The sequence below is a fragment of the Sodiomyces alcalophilus genome, assembly GCF_042370955.1.
Source record: "Sodiomyces alcalophilus JCM 7366 unplaced genomic scaffold ACRALscaffold_2, whole genome shotgun sequence".
NCBI lineage: Eukaryota > Fungi > Ascomycota > Sordariomycetes > Glomerellales > Plectosphaerellaceae > Sodiomyces > Sodiomyces alcalophilus.
This window is the reverse complement of record NW_027263533.1, coordinates 342,544-366,235: the sequence shown is the minus strand read 5'-3', so window position 1 is coordinate 366,235 and position 23,692 is coordinate 342,544. Positions and strand designations below refer to the sequence as shown.

Here is a 23,692-nt window from a genome sequence, read left to right as displayed (position 1 = left end):
GCGCTAAGCTTAACGGAGGCGCTAAGGTTAACTTAATCGACTAAAGAGCCCTACCCCCTAACTATAAGCCCTTAGGCCCGCTAAAGAAACTAGGGTGGGTTATCCTAGGGGTTAAAGTATAGTCCCTCGGGACTCTTAAGACGTATATTAAGGTCACGGATAGCTAGGACCGAACCCGGATACACCCTATTAAGTTCGAGGTGCTGGATATAGACCCGGATAGATCCTAGATTATCCTCGGTATACCCTAGTTAGTCGAATATAACCCTATTACCTCCTTCCGAACCGGCGAATAGATATATCGACTCTATAGGGACGACCTTAGGGGCGTCCTAAGCCGGAGGGAGCTAAAGAAAGCTAAGGAGAACTCTTAGTTAAGGGTTCGGCTAATAAAATCGAGCGCCCCCTATATCGGTAAGGCTATAGGTATAAGGTAGAATACCCCTAGAGAAGCAGAGGACACGTTACCTAATAGTCCTTTAATCCCTATTATCTAATTAGACCCGTCCTGTCCCTTACCCCCTATACCCCCTAACTATATATAATATAATAAAGGAATTCTGGTATATATTAATCTAGGGCCCTATTAAGAGGAATTAAACGAGGAAGTACCGGAAAGCCTTATCCCCGAGTAGTACCGAGAGTTCTAGGATATTTTTAACGTCGTGGAGGCCGGCCGTCTACCCGCCTATTAGCGATAGGACTACGCGATTAAAATAAAGGAAGGTAAGTTACCCCTATTTAGCCCTATCTATCCCCTAGCCGAATAGGAGTTAGCTATGCTATAAGACTATATTAAGGAAGCCATGGCGAAGGGATAGATCCGCCCCTTATCTAGCCCTACGGGTACCCTAATCCTATTCGTGCTAAAGAAGGGTGGTTAATTACGGCTATATATAGACTACTAAGGCCTTAATAAGGTAACCTAAAAGGACCGTACCCCTCTACTACTAATACACGAAATCCTTAACCGCCTCGCGACCTTTACGGTATACACTAAGCTAGACCTTAAGGACGTATACTATCGCTTAAGAATTTAAGAAAGGGACGAATAGAAGACGGCCTTTAGGACTAAGTATAGGTAGTTTAAGTACTTAGTAATACCCTTTAGTCTATATAATACCCCGGCTAGCTTCTAGCGCTATATTAATAAAGCCCTAAAGGGTCTTATCGATACTATCTATATCGTATACCTAGATAATATCCTAATCTATAATAAGGATCTTAGTTCCTACCGGGTATACGTTAAGGAGATCCTTGCGCGTCTTAGGGAGTGGTCCCTTTTCGCGAATCCTTAAAAGTGTGTGTTTAAGATATAGGAGGTCGAGTTCTTAGGCTTTATATATAGCCCTAAGGGTGTTTTTATAGACCCTAAAAGGATTAAGGCTATTAAGGACTAGGAGGAGCCTAACTCTGTTAAGAAGATTTAAGTCTTCCTGGGTTTTACCGGGTTTTACCGATATTTTATTAAAGGCTACTTAAAGGTCGCTGCTCCTCTTACGGACCTATTAAGGTTAGGAGGCAGACCGGGTATATTCTAGTTAGGGGATATAAAGAGGACCGCCTTTAAGAAGTTATAATTATTATTTTAGTTAATACCTATACTACGGTATTTTAACCTAGCCTTACCTATTCGTGTAGAACTAGACGCCTTTAACTTTATACTTAGTGCTATAATTAGCTAGTATAAGGATCGGATCTAGCGCCCTATAGCGTTCCTGTCTAGGAAGCTTAGGGGACCCGAACTAAACTACCCGATACTAAATACTAAACTAATAGTAATCGTCGAAGCGTTCTAGTAGTAGCGCTATTACCTAGCGTATAGTTAGACCCTTATAGAGGTGCTAACTAACTACTTAAACCACCGGTATCTACTAAATAAGCCTTAAATTAAACCTTAACACGCCTATTAGCTAAAGGAGCTTTTTAGCTTTGATTTTAAGATTCGTTACTACCCGGGCGCTTAGAACCCTACGGATAGACTATTAAGGAAGCCGTAGCTCGCTATAGATTAGGCGGATCTTAAAGCGGAGCGGTAAAAACCCGTTAAGGGATTTACTAAGAAGTTTATAATCGGCCTTCTAAGGTCCCGAGGTATACCTAAGCCCTCGGGTCTAGCTAGTTTAAAAGACGAAGTTATTTTTACCTAAAAGGATAATCCTTTTTATATCTCCTTAGTAGCGAAAGATAACCTATCGGACCCTTAGTCCTATAATAGTTAAGGTACGGTCTACTTTAGGGACCGTCTCTATATCCTAAACCAGCTAGGTTTACGCGATAAGGTCCTTTAAGCTTTTTATAATAAGCCTATTATAGGCTACCCTGGGTTAGGCCGAACTATTAAAAGGATTTCTAAGTCTTATTACTAGGAGTACCTCTCGCGAGACGTTAAGAAGTTCGTGCCTATTTATAGGATCTATTAGAGGACTAAGCCTTATTAGTATAAGCCCTTTAGGTACCTAGCACCTTTACCCGTGCCCGAATAACCGTTTTAAGAGATCTTAATAGATTTTATAACGGGTCTCCCCCCTATAACGTCCTAAGGTAAAAAGAGGGACGCTATCCTGGTTATAGTGTGTTAGTATACTAAGTACGCGTTATACGTCCCTCATAGTAGCGCCCTAATAGCTAAGGGTCTAGCTTATATCCTATAGGTGTATGTTTTTAGCCTTTATAGATTACCCGATAGTATCGTTTTAGATCATAGGTCCCTATTTATTAGTAAGTTCTGGACCACCTTATATAGCCTCCTAGGCGTTATAAGGAGGCTATCTACTATATTCTACCCCTAAACGGACGGTTAGACAGAGCGCTAAAATCAGAACCTAAAGCACTTTTTATAGGCGTTTTATTCCCTATAGCAGGACGATTAGGTAGACTAACTACCCCTAGTATAGTTTACGTATAACACTATATAGTATTCGGCTATCCGGTAAACGCCTTCTATTATATTAATAGGTTTTAACCCGCGTAGGCCTTATAATATATAGATACGTAAGTCGGGCAAGGTCCGCGCCGCGGTAGCTAAGTAAAGGGTAAAGCACCTTATATCGAATCGCAGAGCTATAGAGGTCCTTATAAGGAAGGCCTAAACCACCTACGAGAAGTATTATAATACCGGCCGTATAGGCTAGCGTTTTAAGGTAGGGGATTATATACTATTATCCGCGAAGAATATTAAGTAGCGCCGCCCTAATAAGAAGTTATTAGATAAGTTCCTTAGCCCCTATAAGATTACCTCCGTAATAGGATAGTATAGGCTCGCCTATAAGCTATAACTCCCGGAGTCTATAAAGATTTATAACGTTTTCCTAATCTCCCTCCTTAAACCATAGAAGTCCCGAGATAGTAAGTCGCCTATACCCGCGGATATAGAGGTTAAGCCTTAGGAGTCCGATAAATATAAAGTCGAAGAGGTCCTGGCTTATCGTTATAATAGTAATAGGCGTGAATACCTTATTAAGTAGACCGACTATAGATATAAATATAATATATAGGAGCCGCGGAGATACCTCCCTAACACGCTTATTAAGGAATATTATAATTAAAAGGATAGTATTAGTTAATAGCGTCGTTATACCCCGTAGGGACTTTTTTATTTATAGGATAGTTAAGAAATAGAAAAAAAAAAAAAAAAGGAAAAAAAAAAAAAAAAACAAAGTAATTATAACGCCCCTCCCCCCTAACTCCCCCTAACCTATACCTAATAACGACCAAAGCTTAGTTATAGTCGGTTTTTTTATAAAGTTCCGCTAACTTCGATTTCTTAATTTAGACTAACTGGCCTAGATAACGGCTAATAGTGGCTAGATAACGCTTTATCTTAATAAAGGCGCCGCGCCGTTTCTCCTTAGCCTCTTCCTCCTCTTCTTAGCGATAACGCGCTATAGGGTCGAACCCTTTATTATTATAAGCGAATTTTTTTATAGCCTTAAGGGCCCGCCGTAACTTAATTTAGACCCGATAGGCCCGCCGCTATAAACGTGATTAGTATTATTTTAATATATACTAAGTATACTTTAGGTTAACCTATAGAAATATAGTTATTAAGATTATCGCCGCCCCGCGCGGCCGCTACTAATATCTTCTATAGCTTTTTAGCTGCCCACTCTGCCTATAATAAAAGCTATATTTAGTTAGTAACCTTAGGAGCGGTTAAAAAGAAGGGGGCTATAGCTATAGGTAGGAATATACTAACTTATAGTCTTTGCTATTACTATCCTAGTAGTAATAGTATTTATCGGATACCTTACTACCGCGGTAGGGCCGTATAGTAATAGGACCGGTAGCGTTATCGCTATATAGCTTTAAGCTAATAAAGCTACGGGTATACCGCCTATAAGGAGTATAAAGCTTTAGGCTAGACCTAACTAAAATAACAGGACGCACCGCTATAACGACGCCGTCGCTATCGCTAAAGTCCGAGGGTCTATTATTAGACCTATTAATTAAGGGTATGAACTCCGACGATAATAACCCGTTAAAGGAAGCCTCCTCCTTAGTAAAGACGGTGGCTTTATCGGTACCACCGCCTATAATAACGTCCTTACTAGTATAGTTAAGGATACCCTCTAGAGCGTTAAGGTACTTAGGAGCACCGTTAAATAAGCTATCGCTCTCTAAAGGGGGAGGGCCGGTCGACTTAATGACCGGAGCTACTATAGTAACTGGCTGCTTAACGGTCCCGACTAGCATAGGTTATCTAGCTAAAGCTACCGCCGTAACTAGCTACTTAATAGCTTTATCCTCTAAGGAGGAAAAAAATAATAAAACAGAGCTTAATTCCGAGCTCGAATCCGATAACGACTCGGATAATAAGTTAGGCTATTACTACTACTTTTACTATAATAGCTGCTACTTAAGAGTAGCCGCCGTTACCGCTACCTTAGCCTTAGCCTAAGCCCGCCGAGCCGCTTACCGGGCCTTCTTCCTAGTAGTCTTAGTTATACCCTTATCGATAACCTTAGGCGCTACCTAGGTAGACTTATTACTAACCGTATCGGACTTTTTACCGCTATACTTATTATTTTTACCGGCTACGCCGGACTTTTTACCCTTTTTATAGGATAGGGGCGCTATTATACGATAGTCTACTTCGAATACTATAAGTTAGCCTTAGTTTCCCCTAAAGGGGACACGATACTTATATAATAGTGTTATTATTATTATTAATATTAATAATAATAATAATAATCTGCCGCGATATTAGTTAACTCTTGGCCTAATACGCGAACCCGTACGCTGCCGGGATAACACGTAGACCCTTAAGATAATATATATCGCGATAAATAAGCCTATAGGATAGGTCCACGCCCTATACGTGGATAGGGTAGGACGACTTATTATAATAGCGACGGAGTTAGTAATATAGATAGGTAATTAAGAAAGGGTAAAGGGGGAAAAAACAATAAGATAAGTCGGGTAGATAAAAGGTTCCTATATATTAAGTGGTCGTATAACCTAAGGTGGGCCCTTTTTATTTTGCTTTTTCCCTTTTTACCCAGATTCTACTATATATCACGAGGCCTTCCATAATACGGTTATTTAGTTAATAAAGGGCGCGTCTAAGGCACTATTATAGTATACGCGTATACGCGCCTACGGGTAGGCTTTATATTTATCGACGTTTAGGTAGACGTCACGACTATCCTAGAAAAAGTAAAAAAGGTTAATTACGGACTAGGAGAGTCTTTTTTATTATTAAGCTACGGCTCCTTTATAGTAACTATAGGTCGGCCTAATAGCAGTGGTAGTAGGTAAAAGGGAATTACGGAGGGCGCGCTTAAGGAGGATAGGCGCCTATAGATTCTATTTATTATTTCTAATTCCCTTTACCGCTACCTAAGGGTTACCTAAAAGGATAAGCCCTAGGCTTAATTAAGTGCCTTTATCGTTAAGGTACTAGTTTAGGTAAGTTAGGCTTTATCCCGGTATAAACGTAAGGGAGTATATAAATAAAGGGGGTCGTGGAGAGTTATACTTTATTTAAAGATAACTATAAGCCCTGTTATTTATAAAGAACTACGGCTATACTATACGAGGCCTAGGGGGTTACTTAGAGGTTTAGGTTACTTAGAGGAGGGGGTTACTAGAGGACCGGTGGTCTTAGTGGGTTAGGTCTAAGCGGGCCGAGCCTATAATAAACACCGGCTCCCGTGGATATAAGCTATGGAAGGGGGGCGTGATATCAGGGGTATTCCAGTTAAGGGGCGATAAGAGATATTAAGGAATATATGGACGGAACCCGCCCCTAGGAGGACCCTAGGCTAGCACGTAAACGGGTTTATTTAAGTCAGTAAGAGTCCGTTTAAGACTTAGGGCCTTAGGCTCGGCTACCTACTAGGAGGATAGCCAGGGGACCTTAAAGTAGACGTTTTCCTGTTAAGTCCTGGAAGGGAGGGCTTAATAAACAATCTTATAATTATTCCCCCCCCTAAGGTTAGCTTCGTGACCTATTCTTATTATAGTCTTAACGACTCTCTTTACTCCTTATATAAAAACCTATAATATATAAGCAGGATTAACTATAGTAGCCCTAGAGAAGGACTAATTAGGCGGAATCCGCTACTACGATTACCGCTAAGACTATAAGAGCGTTACTTAACGAGTTTAGAGCCGATATAATAGCGGCTCTGCGTGGTAAGTAATTATAGGTACCGTATAGGGTAGTTCCTAGCTAAATATAGTAGGCAGCGCCTTAATAGTTACTTATACCGACCTAGTAATAGCTATTCTACGCACCGCCGCTACCTCCTTTTATAGAGCCGCCGCTATTAAACTAATAGGCGCCTAGGAATGAATTTTAGGTCTAATAGTAGCAGCCGCCGCCTAGAAGTGGGTGGCCGTAATCGTAATAGTTATAATCGTAGCAGTTTTATCGTGATAGATAATAATAATACTTAGGGCAGTTTTATTCGAGAGTCGAGGTTTAGAAATAGATTATAATCATAGCTATTTCAGCTTATTTTTAGAATCCGGTATCTTAATCAAAACTCAACACCATGACTTAGCTGTCTTAGGATATCGTGATATACCGGTACGGCGTATCTGCAGCCAAAACGCCGGATATGCGAGGCCTCGCCTAACCTTCCTAATTAGGTTTGAGGTGACAGCAAATACCGAGCAGGGGGGGACATAGACCGGTACTCCAAATGCAGCTATAGCTATAGCATGCACGGACCACGACGACGCGTAACGGCAAAATAAAATAGGAAAGATTACCGCGCCCGTACATTTTGATATTAAGCCCGTAAATGTGGAGTATATTCTCTTACCTGCAAGCACTCCATTTTTCTACGGTTAAGCGAGGGCGGGCCAAGGTATATACAGCTACATTGTATTAATTCCACTATCAGCGCGCCTCCTTGAGTATTTCTAGTTCAAGTGTTCTATTAACTATGATCGAGCAGCAGCTCCAGGATAAGGTGTTAAAATAGCCTCTTTTCTAAGCCAGTAGCATAGAATGGATATGATGGAACGATAAAATGTATTGATGTGATGTAGCTGTATGTACCTTGGCCCGCCGAGACCTCGCTTAACCGTAGAAAAATGGAGTGCTTGCAGGTAAGAGAACTTATTGGGTTATGACTCCACTTTTACGGGCTCGATATCAAAATGTACGGGCGCCGCAGTGTTTCCCAATAAAATACATTCAGGCAGCAGAGAAGAGCCTTCCAGCCAAATACGTCACCGAAGCCAAGTCGATAAGTTACAATGTACTTCAGTAACTCGTCGTTCAAGTGGTTCAAGCATTACCCATGACAGACCAATAAGAGGGAGTTGTATAGAGTGTATCTCGAAGAATTGAAGCATTGGAAAATCTCCCGCGTATCACTTTGTTTTCCTAGGTACCTAGGCATCAAGAACTTGCAGAATCGGAAATATGTACATACAGCATCCGGGAGATCGATTATGGAACATGTCTCGGTACCTACCTTGGTCGACAAAGTACACGCACTGTACGTGTAACGTAGGTACAGATAAGGTACACAGTGGAATCACCAACCCAGTGGCCCTCCAATATTGCTGAATATCGCAGACCTCTTGTCGAGATGCTCTTCTCTCTTCTCATGTCTTGGCTGGGATGGAGCTATAAGCCCTCGATGCGACTGCTTTGCACCAACAAGTAGACGAGTCGCTATTAATCCAAGAGCCACTTTGTCTAAGAAAGCTCCCGCTACTCTGTAGATTCCTCTCGACCCAATACGGAAATTACAATGACTCAATCAACGCCTCCCCGCTCTCTGTTCACCGAATGACTGCAACTTCAGGTGCTCGGTCGCCATTTGTGGCCTTGATACGTTGAAGACGGGAAGAAATGAAGATTCGCAGATATACTAGTCCATAATGGCTTGCCGTATAGGTGATTGGGATATAATATCTCGTTGTCGCCCTCGCTAGGAATCTTCTCTTGAAGTTGCATTGCGCTTTTCAGCTTCAACACTTCATTCTTCGGACAAGACCACGCCGGGATTATAATCGAGACGTCTCCATCTTCTATCGATATTTGTCCGGCCGGCTACCATCCCATCTTTCCTTACTTTCTTCCTCCGCAGGTACTTCACCACCGTCGGCCACCATGGCGAACGAGACGGAGACCGGCTCCAAGCGCAGCACAAAGTATGACACCGCATTGTGCTTCATTCCACCTCGAGATCAATGGGATTCCGTGGATACTTTTCGCCAAGCCAATGATAAAGCCTTTGGAAGGTGGCCACCGCACGTCAACCTCCTCTACCCCTTCGCTCCTCCACGCGACCTTGATCAAACGCTAGAGCAGGTCATCTCCCATTTGCGCGATCGCCTCTCAAGAGAAGCAGGGCCGCCGTATTCGCCCAGGACCACCCTCTCTCTAGACTCGGCAGATTGCTTTCCACGTCAGCATGGAAGCACGTTCTTTCTCTTCGATGGCAACATAAACACCACGAATCAAATCGATAGCCTTCGCTCCGATATTATCAGGTCATTGGGACGACACGCCGGAGAGTCTTACAGGCTCCATATGACTGTCGGCCAAAGTGATGCTGCGCCAGGGTCGGATGCGCACAGGTTGTTTCTCGAGAAAACCAAACTCTTGCCAAAGATCCAGTGGGAGTGTAACACGCTATTTGTGCTGGTGAGAAGCGACTCGGGCGTCATGCTACCATGGGCCACAATCGACCTGGACCGACTGTCACTTGAGCACATGGACCGAACGCCCTTTTACGACGCACCAGTTGACGCTGCATCACCAGCTACCGTGCGAGCCGCACGCCGGTATTCAGACTACGACGGGGTCTGGGTATCCCCCCAAATCCTCCCTAGCCCCGACGCCGCAGCTATGAGCCTCCCAGAACACCTGATCGTGGCGAGCTATAATGTCCTTGCCGAGTTTACTTTTCCACCATCCAAAGTCCGCTATCCGCTCCTCGTCGAGAACCTCCTCTCGCCAACGGCCCTGGCAGATGTCCTCGTCTTGCAGGAAGTCACCGACGACTTCTTGTCCTACCTGCTACAAGACAAGCGCGTGCGTGACCACTATCGTCATGTCTCCCATGCACCACCTCATCAACCCTCCGCTGGCCCGCTTCCCAATTTCCTCAACGTCGTAGTGCTGAGCAGACACTGCTTCACCTGGCGCTACCTTCCTTTCCGCCGTAGTCACAAGGGGGCTTGCATCGCGGTATTCAGCGAGCTGGGAACCAATGACGAAGATGGTACTGCGCAGCCCTTGGTTGTCGCGGGCTGTCACCTCAGCCAGGGATTGACCGACGACCTGGTCGATGCCAGATGGACCGAGTTCCAGCACATCCTGACGCACCTGAAGAACGAGCATGCCTCGAGCCCCTGGATCATCGCGGGGGACTTTAATGTCGCGACCTCCTACCACACATTGCATCGTGCCTTGGAGTCCAAAGCCATCTCAGCAAAAGCCGCCGCAGAGACGAGGGGTTTCGACAACCTTGTCTCCAGAGCCGGACTCACGGATGCGTGGGCTGCCGCTCGGACCGAAGTGGGCGAGTCCTCGGACGATATGAAGCAATCCACGCACGCGTCAGAAATCTTTGAAGGTGAACAGGGCGCGACCTTTGACCCGCCGAACAACCCGGAGGCTGCCAAATCCACCAAATTATCCGCCAGCAAATTGAGCGGCCGACCGCAAAGATACGACCGAATCCTGCTCAAGACAGACGGCGTGTTGAAGTCCGCGGCTTTCAACATGTTCGGTTTTCTGACCGGCCCATCAAATGAGCGTGACGACGCGACGTCGACCGGTAGAAGTTACGCAAGCGACCACTGGGGCATTCGCTGCTTGTTGCGCAAGCAAACGGGGCCATCAGAGCGTGCGCTGGGGACGAACAGTCTTCCCGTGGTGCCACTGACCCTTAAGCATGCGGGCGATGGTCTTTCAGACTCGGAAGCTCTCGGTGACCTCCTCCGGGACAGACGAGTCCGCCCCACAAGCGAGGATGAGACAGTTCGAACCAGAGCTCTTAATCTCCTAAAGGAGGTGCTGCTCGAAACCGGCCCTCTGGGCCCTGCGACAGCCTCGCGTGGTCAAGTCGTCACTGTCATGGTCCCTCTAGGATCGTACGGCCTTGGTGTTTGGTCGCCAGACTCGGATCTTGACTGTCTCTTCATCGGGTCTGTGCAGCCACGGACATTCTTCCGCTTGGCCAAAATGAGGATCAGGAAATGCACCTCTGGCATGCGTCTTCTTCGTACTGTCAGGGCGAACACGGGGACCATGCTGGAGCTGGAGGTGCTTGGTATCAAGGTTGACCTGCAATACGGCCAGGCAAGCCATATCGCTGAGAGGTGACTTTTCCCCTCCAAGCAAACTGTCTACGCTCCCTTTAGGCGAAGCTAACGTGGTCTGTGAGCACAGGTGGCCGGACGTGATGAAACGTCCACCGACTGACGAAGTCTTCAAACTCAAGTTCGAGACTCTGATCAAGCTCAAGCCCGCACGAGATCTGTCGTACCTAAAGCGGTCCATCCCCGACCTCGCTCAATATCGGATTGCCCATCATCTCATCAAGTGTTGGGCTCAAGAGCGCGGCATCTATGCAGCCAAGTTTGGGTACTTTGGTGGCATCCACATCTCGATCCTGCTCGTCCGAGTCTGCAAGATGCTCTGGCAGCAGAACGGACCAGTGTCGACCCCCGACCTTCTCGCCACTTTCTTTGATCATTACGCGAGTTTCGACTGGGAAAACCACGCCGTATTTGACCCCTTCTTCCACAAGGACATTCGATACCACCGCGCATTTCGAGAGCCCCTGTGTCTCCTCGGGTGGCACGGGCCGACTCTGAACGCGGCCGCGGCCGCTTCCAAACCCAACGTCAGGACAATAGCTGCCGAGTTCCGAAAAGCCAACGACCATCTGTCCCGGCCAGGGGCAAACTGGGCTGGGCTCCTTGGAAGTCACGATTCGGTTGTCTCGGAGTCTTCGTCGGGCACGTCTGATTTTCTAAAGGCATATCCCTCGTACGTCAAGCTTAACATTCAATACTGGGGCAAGTCTCTGGAGAAAGGCAGCAAGTTACTAGGCTGGTTGGAATCACGGTGCATCAGCCTGCTAGTAGGTACGTGTTTACCCACCCACGACGACCAAAGTCTTCTATCCCGGTTCACTCCCTCCCACTGACATGAAGATAGACATGAGCATCCAAGTCAAGGACCTCTCTGCAAGAATATGGCCACAACGTTTCGTCGACGCCACGTCGGAAGAGGAAACAGATAACTACCAGGGTCTTTACCTCATCGGCTTGAGCCGAGTTGCCGACGCATCACCCGCCGGACACGAGGACAGTGAAGCAACAATGTCGAAACTCCGATACGTCCTGGATCAATTTGAGCGCCGAATTCGCGAAGACGAGAAATATTTCGACGATTCGGTCTCGTGGTTCGAGACCTCGGTTATTCGAGGCACCAAACTCGGTCCGCTTCGCCTCGACCACCGAGAGTGGGGCCTATATGCTGCGGACGATGAGGATTCAGAGGACGAGTTTCTTGATGACGACGACGATGAAGTGGAGGGGGATGTTGGCTTCCCAGACGGCCAGGGAACCGGGGGCGCTGCCGGACCGCATATGTTGCCGGCGAGACCCAAGCCGGAAGGAGCCGGGAAGCTTCGAAGTGCATTGGACGTCATGAATCGCCTCCGGTGGGATCCGAACATGGACAGCGACGACTATGTCATCGGCTACCTGGATCGTTTTGAGGGGATCCAGGAGAAGCCTCTGGGGTCTTGGCAGTCTGAACAAACTGATGAGGAGTTCATACCGCAGCACCGGATCGTCTACTATAAACGAAAGAGCGATGCGACCATTGTTTGGGAACGGCATAGTCGTACGGATAAGATTTTTGGGAGTGGCCAAGTTAGAACATGATGTATGATCACTGCCGTACGTCTTTTTATATTACACGGCGTGCACATACACGACTGCATCTGTATAGAGGCTACTTACCTCCAGCTGAGTCTGGCCCTTGCCACGAATCAGACAGTTGAGCTTCGCGACCATGTAGTTCGGATCGAAGCTCGTCCATCATATAAACACAAAAGAAACCTCTAAGTTTGAGTAACGTACGGTGACTTTAGTCGACACCCAAGTGGCCCAGCCGCGATGACAATGCTTGAACCCCTGAACGAACCGGGAGCAACGCCCAAAAGAACACACAGCCCAGCTATCAAGCACATGTGTGCCCAAAAAGAACCCTCTTAGGGGTCGCTGACCCCTCCCCGCGCAATTCACATGAGCAACCTCCAGGCACCGAGCAACAGCGCGGCGAAACCAGTACAGACACCCATGAGCCACTGCAGGGTCTGAAACTTGACCTGCTCCAGCTTCTCCCTCAGGGCCGCCACCTCCTGCTCAATCTTGGTCTCCGTCTCCTTGATCTTGAGCTCCTGGCTGACGGCCTCCTCGCGGATGCGGCCTTTTTCGAGGTTGAGGTCGAGCCGGACGCTGGCCTGGGTGCGGCCAATCTCGTCGCGCAGGCGCGAGCTCAGCTTTGTAATGTCGTTGGACAGCTTCTCGTGGGCGGCCCTCGTGGCGTTGGACTCGGTGCTGTCGGCGGCGAGGAGCTCGGAGCGCAGCTTGGCAAAGTCGACTTTTTGCGTGTAGGTGGATTTGGCGGCGTCTTCGCGGAGGACCATTGTGCGGGTCAGGTTTTGGATGCTGTAGGAGATGGAGAGGGACGGGAAGAGGACATGTTAGCCGGGCAGGAGGATGGAAGAATGAGAAAGGGCGGGGAGATGTAGGTATGAACCTTTCTTCGATGACGTCGTTGAGGACTTTCATCATGGCGGCGGCTTGCTCTTCGGTGAACCCTTCGCCTTTGAGCCGTTGGACGAACTTGAGGGTGTCGAAGTGGTGGTCGCGTTGTCTGGTTGGCGTCGCATGGAATGCTCTCTGGATCGACTGGCTCTGTGCGATGGAGGTTGCGCCGCTTCGTATCGGTGGGGTGAATCTCCGGTCTAGGCATCTTGGTGAGCACGACCCGCCATGGAACGGCCGTGACCTCTGCTGGCTAGGTCTGGCGACGGATAGGGATGCTAAGGGTCGCATCGATCTTGCAGGGGCGACGGCCGTGTTCCAGCTTAACCGCGGTAGCAAGAATCTTGGTAGGGTTTCTGAGGCCATCTTGACGGATGGGTTTCGAGGTGGTTGCGAATACCAGGTGGGTTGTTATTCGCGTTGATAGATCAGGGTCGCCTAGATGTGGAACGGGATCTTCTCGTGTTGAGGGTGTCGCAGGTGGTTACTGGGTTAGGTTGTTGAGCTGGGAGCCTTGGACAGGAGAGATGAGGTATCTACGAGGGAGGGTACGTAATGACGGCGGTTCGTCCTTGTACCTAGGTACAACTTAATTACCCCATCTCCAATACATCGTACACGTGTAGAGAGAGGTACCTAAGTACTCGCACCCATGGATCCACCGTAGTTTTACCGAACTTCTTCCACACTACGTCCTTATCAAAAATCTTACCCACCGGAAAGTCGAAATTTTCTTTCCTTCTCCCTTCATTCAATATGAACAACGCAAATAAAACATTCATATTCTCTTACTTTGGTGCGAGGTTTGCTTTCGCAAATCCATGACCATTAAAGACTGGTTGATAGAATGGAGAGGAAAGCGAACAATCTTGGGTGCGGTGCTTTTCGCCCTTTGGGCTGATGGGAAGGATCGCAATGATTGAACGTACATTCATCCATCATTCGCATGCTTATGCTCTGACGAAGCTTCACTGATGTTGTGTAGGGATGCCTTGATCTTGTCTGTGTGTATCCAGTATCGCTGTCGGGTGCTGTCGAATCGGAGTCCAGTAGAGGTGAACGGAAATCCTCCCACCCACCACGTATCGTATCGTCCTCGTGCTCGTCTCTTGAGCGTCCATCACTCGGGCGTGTCAAGTCTATGCAGACTTCCTCGACCAAACCACTCGTCCGATACTCGTCGACAGGGCAATCAATGACTTCGAACAGACATTCTTCGCATGCATCACGGGGATAAGCAAAGTGGACTCGATCGATTCTATTGGAGACTGGACAGGACAGAGCAAAGCTGAGTCTTCGTCTGCAAATCTGATTTGCGCGAGTCACGAAAGCTGAGCAGACACTCTTGTCAAGTGAAGCCTCCAGCTGAGCGACCCAAGTGGCTAATTACAGCAAAGGAGCGACAGTAAAGAAAAAAGCGGCCATGGATATTCCCACCGAATCCACCAGTACAACCAAACCGCTGTGTAAATTCTCAAAAAAAGACCAACAGCCAGGGAAGATGTTTTCCAAGAAAATGGTGTCCTCCTTTCCGTCTCCTTGCCATGGCTGAAGTGAAGAATCGAATAAACCCGTCCTGTTCGGTCGCATACGATGAAGCGGGTTTGTGGTCATTCTAATTGTCGCAGTCCGAGTCCTATTTTTCCCGCCCGTCCGAGGTAGAGGGTGGATTGGTGTTGTGATGCTATATATCGAATCGAGAGAAAGGGAGAGAACTGGTTGCCACGCTTCCTATGCCAGCACAAGGTTAGTTTGAGGAACAACGTTGCAGGGGGATGAGATTGGTGAAGCACATACCAAAGCGGAAGCCTTTACCAGCAAGCCTGGCCGGGCTTGGTGCAGATGGGCTTGATGTCGCGGGGCTCGACGGCGTCGACCTCGGGCATGGCGGTGGGCTGAGGGGCACGCTTGTTCTTCCAGCAGGGCTGACCGGGCTTGGTGCAGATTCCCTTGATACCCGGCTCGGCCTCGGCCTCGGCCTCAGCAACGGGTTCAGGCATGGCGGTGGGCTGAGGGGCGCGCTTGTTCTTCCAGCAGGCCTGACCGGGCTTGGTGCAAATGGGCTTGATGTCGCGGGCCTCGACCTCGACGTCGACCACGGGCAGGGCAGTGGGCTCGGCGTCGCGCTTGTTCTTGTGGCAGGGCTGGCCGGGCTTGGTGCAAATTGGCTTGATCTGGCGGGCCTCGACCTCGGCCTCGGCCTCAGCAACGGGTTCAGGCATGGCGGTGGGCTGAGGGGCGCGCTTGTTCTTCCAGCAGGCCTGACCGGGCTTGGTGCAAATGGGCTTGATCTCGCGGGCCTCGACCTCGACGTCGACCTCGGGCAGGGCAGTCGGCTCGGCGTCGCGCTTGTTCTTGTGGCAGGGCTGGCCGGGCTTGGTGCAGATTGGCTTGATCTGGCGGGCCTCGATCTCGGCCTCGGCCTCAGCAACGGGTTCAGGCATGGCAGTGGGCTCGGGGGCACGCTTGTTCTTCCAGCAGGGCTGGCCGGGCTTGGTGCAAATTCCCTTGATACCGCGGGCCTCGACCTCAACCTCGGCCACGGCAGTGGGCTCAGGGGCGCGCTTGTTCTTGTGGCAGGGCTGGCCGGGCTTGGTGCAAATTGGCTTGATCTGGCGAGCCTCGATCTCGACCTCGGCCTCGGCCACGGCAGTGGGCTCGGGGGCGCGCTTGTTCTTCCAGCAGGGCTGGCCGGGCTTGGTGCAAATTCCCTTGATACCGCGGGCCTCGACCTCGACCTCGGGCATAGCAGTAGGCATGGCGTCGCGCTTGTTCTTGTGGCAGGCCTGGCCGGGCTTGGTGCAAATTCCCTTGAACTGCGGCTCGGGCATGGCGATGGCCGCGGCGTTGGCGGCCGCCGCAAAGATGGCAACGGTAGCAAGAAGCTTCATGGCGGACTGTTGGATCTCGAAATGGCGAAGGGGATGGTTGGAATGAGACGAAGAAGATGGGTTAGGATAGACTCGCCGGAGGAGAAGAGACTTTGTGCAAAGCCAGTCAGTTTGTGTGAGGTGTTGTCTTGTCGCTTTGTGCTTGTCTTGAGATGACTGAGGCGGGTGAGGAACAGAAGATTATGATACTCCGGATGGCGCATCATGAGGATAGATATAGTTCGAACAGCTTGGTGTTGTACACCGTGCTCTCTATTGATCATTGTTCAGGGCTGATCGTGAATACCGAGTTGAATAGACTCGAAAGCCCCAATAAGATAGATGGCAACCCACCCAGCCAGAACGAGATGCCAGGGGTTACCAATAGCCTACCCTCCCAACGAACCCCGTGTAACTAACGCTTTCGTTCAGATATTGACTTGCAACAAAGATCACTCGGCCGGTTATCTCAATCGCGAGGACGCGAGGGCCATCATGGAGCAAGACTGTAAAGCAACGCGTATTGTAGCTCCCTCCAGTGGCGGCTTATTGACGCCTTATTCGGGCAATGGGAGGACACAGCAGGGTCGACAGTGAGAGAACAACCCAGAACTCACAAAGACATTCGAGGACACAACGGTGAGATTCATTCTCGTTCATTCTCGTTTACACCGAGTCAAAGACGAAGTTCATCTTTGTACCTCCATGTTGCTCGCCGAGCATCCCGGTCGTCTTCCTTGCCTAGAATAGAGCTATGGCCGACGATCGGCCTTCTACTCGGTACTCTGTTGCTGTCCGAAGATTCCAGGTAAGTTCTATTCGCGAGGTCTATGAAAAGGAGTGGCTGCTTTCGGGTTATTGAGACCCCTATTGAGGCTCTATTCAGCCCCTGAATAGGAATAGGGGCCGGGCATGATTGGTTGCCCCAACTTTACACTTCCATGCTCACTTTCAAGGAAGAATCTGGATTTTGACTGAGAATTACATTGATTCTAAAGGCAGGAGAGTACGGTCATTGTAATACTTGATGGAGAGGGACATGTATTGTATATTCATATCATGGTGGTGCAAAGGCGCCAGCCAGACAGGAGGGCCTGTTGTCTTTCATATCACGAGTATATCAAACTGTCTTGCGCCTAATTCTATATCAGGGACGCAATTATTTGGCTGGACGAGGACGTCTAGGCTCAGAATGTCAAGGGCACATTCAGAAGTCGGCTCGATGCCATATTTCCCACCGTACGTGAGATTGGAGGCCACATGGGACTGGAAGCAATGGAGATCATAGAGCACGAGGAATGACAACAACCCTTGCCACCTTGAAACGAAGAGAGACCAAGGGAGAGACGAGAAGCAGTCCAGTCCCAGAGTCCAGATCAGGCGTCCTGCCAGTTACCAAGAAGTACAGAATAAGAACGTGGCTAGGCTGCTGCATGACACCCACTGCAGCATCGATATCTAGAAAGCTGGGATCCAGATTCCCCAATAGCTTACGTCGTACGAAAGGGGCTTCCCTACGTCCCATCCCCTGAGCCTCATATCATAGCTGAAAGAAGAGAAGAGAATAGAAGCCCTGGTCATCCCGAAAGCCTCGCCACCAACCACCAGATTATCGTACGGTTCGGCGAGCGTGGTGGAGATGGAACTTGGTCCAGGCTACGGACTGATTCTATTATTCTACTCTCTATCCATTCACTCTATTGATACTCCATTCGGCCGAGAAAACGAAATGGTGGCAAAGCAAGACGAGTCCAGCTCCCCGTCCCAACCAACCTCACCAACTACCCAGGCCTAAGACCGGGGGTCCCAGCTCGGGTCGACCTCCTCCAACAAGTTCAACTCTTTGTACGCCGCCGCCCCCAGAATCTCCCCCAGACCAATCATCTTGTAGCTGGCAGATTCGTCCGTGCCACCTCCAGGGAGCTCGTTCGCGTCGTCATGGACGACGACCAAGCCGCGGGGGAACGCGGGCCCCAGGTAGGCAGGGACGGCAGCAATGCCATCCGTGTTGGTGACAGCGTCGACCTGCCCGTCCGCCGACGCCGTGACGGTGAAAGTCAGAACATGGTCGTGCGGATGGGCCCTGCGGTAGACGTTGAAAGCGTTGACGCCCTGGGACGACACCAGGATGAAGCCTTGGTCCGGCGTCTTGCCCTGCACGAGGGCGACGCCCTCCACGTCGCCCCAGATGGTGCCGTCGCCAACCCAGTCGACGCGGAAAGGAGGCTCCTGCGAATCAGGCTCGGCCCCGTACCGCCATAGGGCCGAAGGTTCCTCGCCGAGAAACAGCCACCCGTTGTCCTCGTCCGCCACGCAGCCTTCGACCTGGCCGCCCGATCCGCCTACGAATTCACGAACCAACGTCGTCTCCAGCGCGCCGTCCGGCGTCGAGGTTAGCTCGAACTGCATGTAGCGAGCCGACTTTTCGTTTACAAAGAGGTACTGCTTGCCCGTCTTCTTGGACCGGTAGACGCAGGATCCGTACACCTCATCCTCCGCATGGGAGGGCTGGATACCGCCGGGAATGTCGGCCAATAGCCCCTCGGGGGTCATTTCAAAAAGGCTACAATGATGGTTAGCCTTGAGGTCAGTGACCCCTTTCTTTTTTTTAATCATTGTTGCTGCTGCTCGGATAACCTACCAGAGCGTGTTGTCCGCGCGACAAGCGGCATAGGCAAGGTCGACGGTACGGTTACCAGCTTGGAAGCTGTATATCATGTCTACATTGTTCGGCTGGGCTGCCTCAAAATTCTGAACAAGCTTGCCGGCGAGATCATAGACGGTAAGTCCCTGTCCCACCACTGACTTGGTCGTCGCGACGACGCGAGAAAGTTCAGGAGAAATAGGAGATATCCAGATGGCCGGGTCATCGGCGTCTTCGCCGCCGTTCGCCTCCGTCTCGTAAGCAGGGCTCACCAGCAAGAAGGAGCAGTGAAGCCCGCCCCATTGGGCATCGCATTGGCAAAGGTTGGGACCGACGCAGGTTCCATGGCCAGAGCAGTCATTTTGGCAGGCGACGGCCTCGCAGCTGTCACCGACGGACCCAGCAAAGCACTCGCATCCAGTGGGGTTGGTAGCACCGCCGATACAGAATCCCTGACCGGAGCAGGCGTCGCAAATGGGGTCGTGTTTGCGGCAACCGATCGGGAAGCCGGGATGGAATTCCGTGTTCACTGCGATACCGAGTTCTTCGAGCACACCCTCGAGAGAGCTGAAGGCGAACCCTTCAAAGCCTTCGGCCTCGGCAGCAAAGGCAATGATGCCATTGGAATACTTGGATGTCGGGGCTTGGTAGATGCTGAGGGCCTCCACCTCGATGTCTTCGAGACCAGTCAGCTGGATCGTGCCGACTCGCTCGAAGGGGTACTCGTAAACGGCGATGACGTCTTCAAGCGCCACGAAGAGGTAGTCGTTGGCCGTAGAGTCCTTGGGAGCATAAACGGCGACCCCGGTGACCGTATCCTCCGCTTCGCCGAGGACGGAAAAGCTAGGCGGCGCCGTCGACTCGGCGAGATCAATGTAGTAGATCTCCTCAGCATCGTCGGGAGTGAGGAATAGCTTCCTGTGAGTCTGCGAGACGGCACACCCCGCAAACTCCATGGGGACGTCGAATGTTTGGATCTGGCCAGTCAGCATTCGGAGAAGAAACACACACAAAGAAAAGAACGACTCACCTCGACAATCTCAATCGAATCACCCTTCCCACGGACGAGAAACTGGACACCATGATGCTTCCCAAAGAGAAAGAGATAGCTGTTCCCGCTCTCGCTCTTCCACGAACACAAGGCAGACCAGTCCCCCAGGGCGAAGAACCCAGCGTCCTCCATCTTTTCGACACCCGGCAGCTCATAGACGCTCAGCATCGAAGTGGTCTGCGGAATGGAAACGACGACATCTCTCCCACCAACATCGTAGACCACGGCGCTGAGCTTGGTCCGGCCGGGGGTGAGGCTCTTCACCACTTCCAGGGGCGAGGAGTCGTCGCCGTCGATATCCCAGACGTGGATGCCGCCCGTAGCAGCCCCGCCGTCGTTCGTGATGAGCAATGGCCGGGAATCGGAGTAGTATACCGAAGTCCAGTCCGATTCAATGAGGCCCGGTGTGACCGCGGTGACGTTGAGTTCCAGTTCGACGGCAGCGGCCGTCGTCAGCCAGGGGTAGACAGCAAGGGTCCCCAAGGCGCCGAGGGCCGCGGTAAGGGAGAGGGAACGTAGACTCATGGTGGCCGGATCAAGTCGGAATGGAGCGGCGTGGCAACACTGCGAGGGCCATGGTGATGCCACATGGCGGAGGAGCGAGCCTTTTATCAAAGGCTGGAGGGGCATGGACCCCATTCAGATGGCCCCAGGCCGGATGCCGGCCTGGCTAGGACTCGTTTCGATCCGTGGTCCTATGGCCGAGGTGGTCGCCCTCCATGATAGGGTGGGAGATGGACGGCAGGTGCTAATGCGACGTTAGGCCCCGGGGCCAGAAGGCTTCTTTGTTGCCTTTTCGCAGAATTGGACCCAGTCGGGATGCACCTCGGGCAGGAGCATATGCTTATCTTGGTGTAGAGAGGGCCGAGGGACTCCGTTGTTGATCTAGGGTCCTGTAAAGACTCCGCAACGACCTTCCCTTACGAGCTTTGTGAAGATAGTTGAGGTTGCGCGTGGGGAAATGCAGCTTGGAGATTGGTGAGGGTGAGAAGGAAGGGAATAGGGCGGTCAAGGAAGGTAGGTACGGTCAGGGGGTCAGGGGGTCAGGGGAGGGACAGGGGTCAAGCGGTCTGCAGATGTACCTATGTACCCAAGTACTTCCTACATTATGTAAGCAGATTGACGTTGCGTTTGGCAAGGTACGTATTCATACGTACTCGTATCGACCGTGTCAACCTCGTCTTCGTTAGAATATTAAGACCATAGCAAGAGGATATCAATACATGCCATGCAACTCTCCCAGACCGCCTTGGAACCCGTGAAGCTCGCTGCCCAACGCGTGACCCGAAACGCCAACACTTCTACCGTTGCCAATCTTTTCCTTGAGGCTACCCTAATCCTCCATTCTCGACATCCTCGTAAGAAAATTTTTTTTTTTTAATCTTATTATGTTTCCTCCATTATAACCCAGTTCAACAGTCGTCCGCGACCAAGGTGGGAATGTCGTCGACGCTGTGGCGGCCCTCGAGAATCTCGTGAACGGCCGTGAAGAGCGGGTACTCCCTCTCGAGCCCGCGGGCCTTGAGGAAGCTGTTCACCTCGGCGGCGGTGCTGGTGCCCTGGAGCTTCTGCCCGTTGAGCTCGCGCTCCTCGACCTCCTGGACGCTGAGGCCCTCGAGCACCGCCTTACGGGCGCAGCGGAAGTTGCGCCCGCCGCTGCAGCTGGTGATGAGGTCGGCCACGCCGGCGCTCTCCTCGGTAAACGTGCCCGGGCGGACCGTCTCGCCAAAGAACTCCTGGCCAAACTTGACCATCTCGAGGAGGCCGACGCGCATGATGGCCGCCTTGGCGTTGTCGCCCCAGCCGCGGCCGTCGACGAAACCGGCGGCGAGGGCGACGATGTTCTTCAGGGCGCCGCCGAGCGAGACGCCCGCTACGTCCGAGATCATGCGGACGTGGAAGTAGGGGCGGTGGAAGAGCCGCTTGAATGTCTCGTGGTCGAGTGGCGGGTAGACGGCGGGAACCGGGGTGAGCTTGGTCTTGGACGTGCGGCCCCGTGCATCCTTGTGCTGCATATCGGAAACCGCGAGAGCCTGGAGTCGGTCGGCGATTCTCGGGGCCGCATTGCCATTCCCATTCACATTCGCCTGGCGGCCATGCGACGTGGCCCGGGGAGTAGGCACGCGCGAGTTGTCCATCGGGGGAGGGTCGTACGCAATGGTCGTCTCGGACCACTTCTCGGCGGCAATCTCGGGTGCAATGTTGGCGCCGGAGAGGGCTCCGACGTAGATTCCCAGGCCGTCTCCAATCCATTCCGAGAACAGGGAGATGTCATCGTCGGTGACGTTGACTCCCTTGATGCAGGAAATGCCGCGGGCGTAGGGGAGGATGTGACCACGGAGCTCGTCGCATACGGTGTGGATAAACTGATGGGGAAGGTTGAATATCAGAATGGTGGAGTCTCGGGCGGCATCGACGACGGACGGATTGGCAATGAGGTTGGACGGCAGCCGGATTCCAGGGAGGTACTTGGTATTCTCATGGTAGGTGTTGATGATGTGGCTGAGCTTTTGCGGCTTGTCGCCAATGGCCGGGTCGTAGTGAGGAGAGTCCGAGGGTATGGTGACCTCTTCCTCATACACCCACATCTGGACCTCCTCTTCAAATATGTCCGAATGCTCCTTGGTATTCTCGGCGATGATTTTGGAGATCGTTGAGCCCCTAGTTGGTGGGAAGAGAATATGTTAGCAGGTTCGTGATGTTCGTGATGCTCGTGATGCTCGTGATGTTCGTGTCCAACTCATTGGGCATACATACCAGTTGCCGGAACCAATGACCGTCACCTTGTGCTTCCTGTCAGCAACATCGGCACCTAGGGTAGACATATTGCTGACGCTGGCTACGGTAGTAAGAACGCGTAAGTAGAGTCGACGAGTATGGGAAGGGGGACGAAAAAGGCCGGGCCGAAGTTTGGATCGTGTACTGAAAGGCGCTCTCGTGATGGAAGAAGATGGGAACCAGCAAGGCGGGGCACAGAGAGAGCGGAAGAGCATAGGTATGGAGGGAGACGGGGTGGGGGGAAAGGGACCGGAGAACTTGATGTATCGTCTGGTTTGGTTTCTTTGGGATTTTCTCCTCGTAAACGCCTCGGGTGCCAGACTGTTGTTGGGGCGGGGGATTCCAATGGGAAAAGAGATGAGAAGAAGCAAAGGTTCGCACGAGACCATCACAGGTACAGTTACCAGCTCAACAAGCGGCCGTGCTGGGCCTAGGTCTGTACTAGCCCCACTTGTCGTGGCGGGCAGATGCCACAGCGAAGTGACGTGTGGGATATGATTAGGTACATTGTACATACAACGTACAACGTCCATACACTGCACATGCGCGGTTACGTTACGAATACGTACCATACCCCAACACTTCAGCCACAGTGGTATGCGACGCCAAGGTACTTGGGAATTCGGGTACGAGGGAGGCAGTTATCTACGTTGTACCTACGCTGCACGTTTCCTTTTGTTTCTTCACACTACGAAAGGGCTGGACCGTGGGTTTTTGCTCCACAGTCGGCTACTCCGACGGTATCCGTACATGTACACATACATTGCAATGTAACCCGCCAACTACCGACCGAGGCCGCCTTGGTCGTCCTTGGCCCTTTCGTGCCTAGGCAACAAATTCCTCCCAACGGTGTCATTCCACCAGAATGACCTAAAACTTTCACAAGTAAATTCAACGTACGGCGTAACCAACCCCACCCTTGCCCTGGTCCCTTGTTGTTGATCGACATGCGGTCGCGTGAGTTGGAGGGTTCATCCCGCAACCCTCATGCGAATTAACTTGGGTAGGTACCGTATGAAAAGGGGATTTCACGTGTCTGACAGAAAACATTTCGTCTCCAATTCCATCCCAACCCAAGTGGCATTG

The 23,692-nt window shown here is 50.9% G+C and overlaps 7 protein-coding genes across 7 annotated transcripts; 3 read left to right on the top strand and 4 right to left on the bottom strand.

Annotated features, from left to right (window-relative positions):
- Positions 1 to 8,578: 8,578 nt before the first annotated feature.
- ACRALDRAFT_1067957 (uncharacterized protein) lies at positions 8,579 to 12,375 on the top strand (the record flags this gene model as incomplete). The annotated part of the gene is made up of 4 exons (XM_071017508.1): positions 8,579 to 8,619; positions 8,941 to 10,797; positions 10,868 to 11,568; positions 11,642 to 12,375. The coding sequence occupies 4 exons, from the start codon at positions 8,579 to 8,581 to the stop codon at positions 12,373 to 12,375; spliced, it is 3,333 nt and encodes a 1,110-aa protein (XP_070876368.1).
- Positions 12,376 to 12,734: 359 nt separating this feature from the next.
- ACRALDRAFT_2100042 (uncharacterized protein) lies at positions 12,735 to 13,629 on the bottom strand (the record flags this gene model as incomplete). Its single annotated transcript, XM_071022992.1, has 2 exons — positions 12,735 to 13,164; positions 13,256 to 13,629. The coding sequence occupies 2 exons, from the start codon at positions 13,627 to 13,629 to the stop codon at positions 12,735 to 12,737; spliced, it is 804 nt and encodes a 267-aa protein (XP_070876367.1).
- A 1,445-nt stretch (positions 13,630 to 15,074) lies between these two features.
- On the bottom strand, positions 15,075 to 16,154 carry ACRALDRAFT_1067955 (uncharacterized protein; the record flags this gene model as incomplete). Its single annotated transcript, XM_071017507.1, has 1 exon — positions 15,075 to 16,154. One exon carries the CDS (start codon positions 16,152 to 16,154, stop codon positions 15,075 to 15,077), a length of 1,080 nt encoding a protein of 359 aa, XP_070876366.1.
- Positions 16,155 to 16,475: 321 nt separating this feature from the next.
- ACRALDRAFT_206652 (uncharacterized protein) lies at positions 16,476 to 16,730 on the top strand (the record flags this gene model as incomplete). Its single annotated transcript, XM_071022083.1, has 2 exons — positions 16,476 to 16,544; positions 16,566 to 16,730. 2 exons carry the CDS (start codon positions 16,476 to 16,478, stop codon positions 16,728 to 16,730), a joined length of 234 nt encoding a protein of 77 aa, XP_070876365.1.
- A 1,194-nt stretch (positions 16,731 to 17,924) lies between these two features.
- ACRALDRAFT_1029485 (uncharacterized protein) lies at positions 17,925 to 20,353 on the bottom strand (the record flags this gene model as incomplete). The annotated part of the gene is made up of 3 exons (XM_071014873.1): positions 17,925 to 18,696; positions 18,775 to 19,754; positions 19,808 to 20,353. 3 exons carry the CDS (start codon positions 20,351 to 20,353, stop codon positions 17,925 to 17,927), a joined length of 2,298 nt encoding a protein of 765 aa, XP_070876364.1.
- Positions 20,354 to 20,525: 172 nt separating this feature from the next.
- Positions 20,526 to 21,190, top strand: ACRALDRAFT_206650 (uncharacterized protein; the record flags this gene model as incomplete). Its single annotated transcript, XM_071022082.1, has 5 exons — positions 20,526 to 20,586; positions 20,631 to 20,680; positions 20,770 to 21,007; positions 21,072 to 21,107; positions 21,156 to 21,190. The coding sequence occupies 5 exons, from the start codon at positions 20,526 to 20,528 to the stop codon at positions 21,188 to 21,190; spliced, it is 420 nt and encodes a 139-aa protein (XP_070876363.1).
- On the bottom strand, positions 20,871 to 22,969 carry ACRALDRAFT_1060741 (uncharacterized protein). The gene is made up of 2 exons (XM_071016296.1): positions 22,586 to 22,969; positions 20,871 to 22,489 (listed from the first exon to the last, which is right to left on the bottom strand). Exons 1-2 carry the CDS (start codon positions 22,651 to 22,653, stop codon positions 21,241 to 21,243), a joined length of 1,317 nt encoding a protein of 438 aa, XP_070876362.1. The 5' UTR covers positions 22,654 to 22,969; the 3' UTR covers positions 20,871 to 21,240.
- Between the last annotated feature and the right edge of the window lie 723 nt (positions 22,970 to 23,692).

Coding starts and splice junctions, on each gene's coding strand:
- ACRALDRAFT_1060741 (XM_071016296.1), bottom strand. CDS start 22,653: ATGTCTACCCTAGGTGCCGATGTTGCTGACAGGAAGCACAAGGTGACG. Junction 22,490..22,585: donor GTCATTGGTTCCGGCAACTG/GTATGTATGCCC, acceptor CCCACCAACTAG/GGGCTCAACGATCTCCAAAA.